The sequence below is a fragment of the Condylura cristata genome, unplaced genomic scaffold, assembly GCF_000260355.1.
Source record: "Condylura cristata isolate star-nosed mole 26May11 unplaced genomic scaffold, ConCri1.0 scaffold00022, whole genome shotgun sequence".
Taxonomy (NCBI): domain Eukaryota; kingdom Metazoa; phylum Chordata; class Mammalia; order Eulipotyphla; family Talpidae; genus Condylura; species Condylura cristata.
The window spans coordinates 36,237,096-36,244,200 of record NW_004567123.1 but is presented as its reverse complement, the minus strand read 5'-3'; the positions used below and the strand labels follow the sequence as shown (position 1 = coordinate 36,244,200).

Here is a 7,105-nt window from a genome sequence, read left to right as displayed (position 1 = left end):
GGGGCTGAGGGTGTTCGCGCTGTGGGTCGCGGGGGCCGCTCACGGCGACTCCCACTGCCGGTCACCTCGTCGGGTCACGGCCCCCAGGAGCGCACGCTGGCACCAGCCTCCCGCAGCGCCCGCCCGCCGTGGCTCCGGTCAGCAGGCGTGTCGGCCAGCGAGCACAGGCCAGCGAGCTCTCCGGAGCCTGGGGTCTACTTGCATGCTGTGGACGACTGCCGCGCATCACGCAGACTCCCGTCGGAGCGGGGTCCCTCCGTTCTCCCTGCCTCTGGGGTGACTGGGCTCCGTGGGGTCTTCTGTGCCCCGGGCAAATCTGAGTCACGCACTGCAACCTGCTAGATGCCCGGGCTGTGATCGGGGCTACCTCGCGTGTTCTTGCTCTCTTTCCCGAGCGAGAGCTGAGGTGGGTGGCTCTGTTTCGTCTCTCGGAGGTACACACCTGTGCGTTTCCCCCTGAGCTCGGTTTCTGCTGCATCCCACGAACTTTGAAAAACTGTAATTCCAGCTAGCTGCAGTGATGTTTAATTTTGCTTCCTTTGCTCTGTGGGTTAGTTAGGAGTGTGGCCTGAGCGCCCACTCTCTGCCACTGGTTTCTGCCTTCACTCCACAGGCGTTTAGCCGACACGTTGCGGCTCCCGTGGGGCGTGTTTTATGGCCTCGGGCGTGGCCTGCCCGAGTGCGCCTGCCTTGGGCCTTGGAAGCCCGTGTGACCCGAGGGAGGCTGGCGGGATGTGTGGGCTGGGCTGTGGCGGTAACCGTCCTCTCCGCTCTTCGGCCGCTCTAAATGTCCAGTTGCAATCAACAAACTCCAGGAAAGATTCACTCAAATGTCTGTTGATCGTCAAAACCAAGAGGGCGGAAGGGGTGTTGGCGCGGAGGTGGAACAGGGCAGCAGACGGGCGCTGCCGGCAGGCGTCGGGGCCGCTCCGGCCCCTGAAACGTGTTCAGCTGTCAGAGACGGTGACATGTGGCCGTGTGGGATAACGTGGCAGGTACAGACCAACAGCGGCATTTTTGAGGCCAGGTGGCCCAGCAGGGGCGCGGCCGAGCTCGGCCGATGAAGCCGCGAGGCTCCTGAGGTTGGGGGGGACACTGGCTGGGTTCCCCTGCCTCTGGGCGTCTTTTTCAAGATTTATTTATGGACACAAGAGCCAGAGGTGCGGGGCTGGGGTGGGGGGTGGGCTGAGAGGACCCCCCAGAGACAGCGGGGGCAGAACAGGCGGCTCCACTGAGACCCGCTGCTGAGGGGGCAGCGGGGGACAGGAGGGGTCTGTGCGCCCCGTCCCTGCCTCCGGGCGGAGCCGGGCGGCAGCGGCTGCGGCCACTTTGCGGTGCTGCGCTCTGACAGGTGCTGCCGTGGGTGTGAGTGTGGGGTTCGCCCGCCGGGCCTCCGCGGCCTGTCGCGGGCCGGGGTCTCCGGCCCAGCCCTGTCCAGCAGCCTGCTCGTGTGCCCCGGGTCTCGCTCCGGTGCGGCTGACTGCGTGCGGCCCCTCGGTCCGGAGCCTTCTCGCCAGAGGGCCAGAGCCGGCTCCAGCGGCCGCGGCCGGTCGGTCAGCAGCGCCCCCGCGTGCCGCTGAGGGCAGAGCCGGCGCGTCCTGCCACAGGCACGTCCTGGAGCCGGGCTGGTTTACTCCTGAAGCGCCCATCAGTCTCGGTGCGCTTGAGTCTTCACGCCCGGAGTCTCTGCCCGCGGGTGCGGCGTCTCCCTCCCAGGCTGAGGCCTTACTAGACGCCCCGCCGGCGCCTGGCGCGACTCCGGCCTCGGCCTCGCGCTTCTCGGCCCCTCGTGCGGCCCTTAAAGCCTCTCATGGCCTGGGGTGCGCGGCGAGGGCCGAGGAGCCGACCGACTGCCCGCCCCGCGCCCGGCCACCGACACTGCGTTATGAGCTCCGGCGGCTTCTGAGCCTAGGACCCCCGGTGCTTCCCACGGACAGGCCCGCCCGTGGCTGGCAGCTTCCTCTCTGGCCACGCCCTGTGGCTGCAGCTTCTCCCCGGCCTGCTCGCTGCGGAGGGCGGTGATTCTCGACCGCAGAGAGGTTTCGGTCTCTCCCCGCGGCGCGCCGCGGCAGGCTGGGGCGGGGGGGTCCCCGCTTGGCCCAGTCTATGGAAAGTTTGTACGGAGCGCGAGTTTTATCAAATACTTCAGGTTTTTCTTTGCTTTCATTTCTCACCAACCCCTCCCATCTTGAAAAAAAAAAAGAGAGAGAGAGAGAGAGCGGCCCGTGGCTTTTTCTTCTTCCCTTATTGAACCATAATTAATCGGCTCCTAAACATGAGTCAGTGTTGAACTCCCAGGGCGACCTCCTGATTTCGCTGCTTTCCAAGTACTGCTGGACTCAGTCCGCTAGTGTCTGCTTTCTATGCTCGCGAGGAGTAACAGCCTGAGGTGGCTTTTTTCCTGTAACTCATGTTCCAGGTTTTGCTATTGGGGTGCTGGCTTCCACATAAGGTAGGAAGTAATTTCTTCTCTTTTACTTTTCTGGAAGTTATTTGAGAGTGTGTATTATTTTTCCCTTAAATATCTGGTAGAATTTTTTTAGCCTGAACTTTTGTTTGAGATTAGAGTTGGCTTTTTCTTGGCTAAGATTTTCAAATACCTACACAATTTCCTTACTGCTTATAGGAGTAGATGTAATGTGGACCCAAGAATAACAACATAGTCTGTTTCTTCTTTGGTGAGCCTAGGTTTTCTTCTTTCAAAGAATGTATCCATCGCATTTACCTTGTCAAATTGTAGGTGTGATGCCACTAACTTTTCCCGTATCCCGGTCACATCCACCGTCCGGGTCACGTCCACCGTCCCGGTCACATCCACCGTCCCGGTCACGTCCTCCATCCGGGTCACGTCCACCGTCCAGGTCACGTCCACCGTCCCGGTCACGTCCACCATCCGGGTCACGTCCTCCATCCCGGTCACGTCCACCGTCCCGGTCACGTCCTCCGTCCCGATCACGCCCACCGTCCGGGTCACGTCCTCCGTCCCGGTCACGTCCACCGTCCGGGTCACGTCCTCCGTCCCGATCACGCCCACCGTCCGGGTCACGTCCTCCGTCCCGGTCACGTCCACCGTCCGGGTCACGTCCTCCGTCCCGGTCACGTCCACCGTCCGGGTCACGTCCTCCGTCCCGATCATGTCCACCGTCCCGTCCCGGTCACGTCCTCTGTCCCGATCACGTCCACCGTCTGGGTCACGTCCTCCGTCCCGATCACGTCCACCATCCCGGTTACGTCCTCCGTCCCGATCACGTCCACCATCCCGGTTATGTCCTCCGTCCCGGTCACGTCCACCATCCCGGTTACGTCCTCCATCCGGGTCACGTCCACCGTCCCGGTCACGTCCACCGTCCGGGTCACGTCCACCGTCCCGGTCACGTCCACCGTCTGGGTCACGTCCTCCGTCCGGGTCACGTCCACCATCCCGGTTATGTCCACCGTCCGGGTCACGTCCACCGTCCCGGTCACATCCACCGTCTGGGTCACGTCCTCCGTCCGGGTCACGTCCACCATCCCGGTTACGTCCACCGTCCGGGTCACGTCCACCGTCCTGGTTACGTCCTCCGTCCCGATCATGTCCACCGTCCCGGTCACATCCACCGTCCGGGTCACGTCCTCCGTCCCGGTCACGTCCACCGTCCCGGTCACGTCCACCGTCCCGGTCACGTCCACCGTCCCGGTCACGTCCACCGTCCTGGTCACGTCCACTGTCTGTCGTGTAAGCATTTTCATTCTCTCAACGGTCGTCCTCGCTGTCTTCTCCCCTTTTCCTTGCCCAGTCAAGCTAGAGGTTTCAAATTCTGCGGATCTTCCTGAGGAGGCAACTTTGCTTTCACTATGTCTGCCTCTGAGTCTCGTTTCCCATATTATTGGTGCCTGCTTCGGCCTTAGTGCCGACCCTTCCCGCTGCCCCTCTTACGGGAGTAGCTCCGCACTGGCTGCTCCTTTCCTCCCCCCTGCAAGCCCTTAAGTCTGTCCGTCTTCTCGAGTGTCGCTTTGGCTTCATCCTTCAGATTGTGAGGAGTGTGCGTTCGTGATTTAATTACGTGAATTCCATGTGATTCACTTAATTAAAGTCATTCCAAATTGTCCTGGCTACTCTTCCTTGACCGACAGGTTCTTTAGAGAAATGTTTTTAATTTTCAACTATCTGAGCATGTTCCAGACATCTTTTGTTCTTGGTTTCCAGTTTAATTCATTTATATTCAGAGGATGTGTTTTGTATGAATCCAGTTCTTTTCACAGTAATGGAGGTTTGTTTTTGTCCCCAGGATATGGCCTAGCTTGGTAAATGTTCCATGTACACTTGGAAAAAAACGTGTATTTTATTATTCTGTGGGGTGTTTCATCAATGCCACTGAGATTTATCAATGCCACTTTCTTCATTCAAACCCAACTTAGTTGGGTTTTCTGGGCCTTATCACTTAAAACAGCCAACAGTGAGAAATGCTGGCTGGGGGCCCCCTCGCCAGGCAAGCCGCGGGAGCCTTGCACTCCCCGCCCCGCTGTCCGTCCATGGCCTGGCTGGACAGTAACTGTTTCCCAAAGGCAGTCAGGGGTGCGCTCGCCAGGCAGGCCCACTAGCTGCTCACTACCGCCCGTCGGCCTCCGTGTGCGTCTGAAAGGGCCGTAGGTGACCCCGTGCCCGCAAGTCAGGGCGCAGCCGGCCGGGCCCTGTGCCCACTTTCTCTTGTAAGGAACATGGGCAGTTCTCCGCAGACGAAGAAACCTGTGAGCCGACTCACCGACCTCGGTGCAGAAGCTGGACTGTGCCAGCCAGATGGCCCGGGGTCACCTACAGCCCTTTCAAAGTTGAGCGACGATACAGTCTCTATCGACACCATCTCGCCTTTGATGTATATTTTTTATAATAGTTTGTTTTTACATCATTTTGTGCCTTTTTCCATCTCAGCTGTCATCCCCGTGGGCTTCACACCACCAGATCACCCATGTGCCATCACCACAGTCCAGTGCACTCCCTCCCCCCCATTTTTGATCCCATTCCCCACTCCACCCCTGTAAAATGTCTCTGGCATATAGCTGTTCATTATTCTTATTTTTCCCCCTGGTCCTTTATGCTCCTGCTATAAGTGAAACCATCTGGTGTTTTTCTTTTTCTTTCTGGCTTATTTCACCAAGCATGACCCAGCTCCATCCATGTTGCTGCAAATGGCATGAGTTTATCTTTTTGATTGCTGAGTAATATTCTATCGTGTATATGGGCCGCATCTATTTAATGCAACCACGTACTTTTGGGCATTTGGGTTGATTCCATGTCTTTCCTATGGTAAATAAAGCAGCGATAAACATGGGGGTGCAGTGGCCTTTGATAATTTTCATTGTCAAGTTTTTGCTTGAGCAGCATTGGCTCACAGCACCCTATATGTTTTCGGGTGCAGGTTTGCACAAGCCCGCACAAGCCCCCATTGTCCTCCGTGGCCGTTCAGTAACCCCCACCCCGTTCCTCGCCTCTCTACACCCGCCCCCCAGCAACCTCAGGCCCGCTGTTAGGTTTCAGTCGTTTGTTGGGTTCGGTTGTGCCTTTCCTTTATCTTCCACACGTAAGCGAAATCATCTGGAGTTTGTTTTTCTCCTCCTGACTTAATTTGATTAGAATAGTGATTGCTGTTCTGGAGGGAAGGAGAGCTCCGTGTTTTCCTCTCGGCCTGTCTACACGGCGGCACTGACTCCCTGCCTCTGAAAAACCGCGACTTCTCCCTGCTGTGAAGGAGAAACACCCGGCTGTTCACATCCGAATGCAAAACAGTGTCAGGCGCCGTGGGTGAACAGGGTGCCCATTCACCCTCGGCCACAGCCTCTGCCTGAGCGGCAGACCGCGGTGATGTGAAGATTCACAGGTGGCAGTCACGGGAGAAAGTGTCCAGCAAGTGACCCATCTGGGATGTCCACTCTCCTGGGCCACATGTCTCTCTGGGGGCAGGCGGAAGACGGCATCACTTGCCTTATGGCTTTGACGGGTCTCAGGCCACCTGCCTTCTGCTTTCGACTAAACCGGGGTCAGAATCGGTGCAGCGGTCGGGCCCGAGGGTCGCCCGCCGGACCGTGACAGCCTGTGCCTTGACTTCAGAGATTTGGGCTTATTGTCACTAGGCCTGGACCTATGAGAAGTGTCAGGAGGTCGCCTGTCACCGTACGCGAGAACAGTAATGACCCAGGTGCAGGCCTCCAGGCCTCGCATACTTTTGTCAAATCAGGTCCACAGTCTGCGTCGTTGCCACGGTGCTGAGGGGTCCAGCCTGCCCCGGGGTGACAGTGGCCGCCCGCAGCGGCCAGCACCCCTCGCTCCTCCGCCCGCTGTAGCGCATGGAGGGCCCGTGGGCGCCAGCCTAGGCGGGAAGCCACCAAAAGCCCCTCTCAGAGGACTGCCGGTTCCCCACTGCCCGCTCCTCAGAGGAGAGGGAGGTGGGCACTTTCCGGGCGCAGGGAAGACAGTGAGAGGAGGGGGACGGGTGCCGGAGGCCCCCGAGTCTGTGGCCCCTTCCTCGCGGGGGCCCGCGCTCCGGCCCCCTGTGCCTCCCCGCGGAGTGGCCTGTGGAGCCCCGCCGAGCTGGGCAGCTGCGCGGCCTCACGCAGGGGACAGAGCCCCGCTCCCCAGGGCCCCCTCCCTGCCTTCTCACCGTGCCCTGTGCCCACGAGCGAACCCAGCTCACCTCGCACGGCGATATTTCCAGCCCTGGGCGGCCTCCTACTCCCAGGACACCCCGAGCGGGGCTCTGGTTGCCAACCCGGGAGAAGGGCCCCTGCCTCGGCGCCAGCCGGGACTGTGAACGCCGGGGTGGGCCGCGGCCCGCTGGCACTTCAGCGCCGAGTCCGGCAGGCGGCGAGCTGGCCGCCAGCCCCGCAAGCTGTGCCGTCCGTCTCGGCAGTCCTGGGCCGATTTCACCCCCGCAGACTGGGGACAGGTGCGGGAGGCCTCGATTTCTTCCCTCCCTCGAGGCAGCATTTTGAGATCTGGGCTACTGGGTTTAGTTTCAGTGGCCGCTGGACTCCCGTCTCTCCACTCCTTGCCCACTCCAGGCTTTAACTGGTCTCTAGGTGATGTGAAGGGCAAGGTGCGGGGGGTGACGGGTGCGGGGGGGCGACGGGG

The 7,105-nt window shown here is 60.1% G+C and overlaps 1 protein-coding gene across 1 annotated transcript in view; it reads right to left on the bottom strand.

Annotated features, from left to right (window-relative positions):
• Positions 1-6,203: 6,203 nt before the first annotated feature.
• The window catches only part of LOC101633865 (trithorax group protein osa-like), an 88,909-nt gene continuing 88,007 nt past the window's right edge, over positions 6,204-7,105 (bottom strand). The window contains exon 10 of the mRNA XM_004687074.1: positions 6,204-6,344. Coding sequence (XP_004687131.1) covers positions 6,204-6,344 — 141 coding nt within the window. The remainder of the gene's footprint in view (positions 6,345-7,105) is intronic.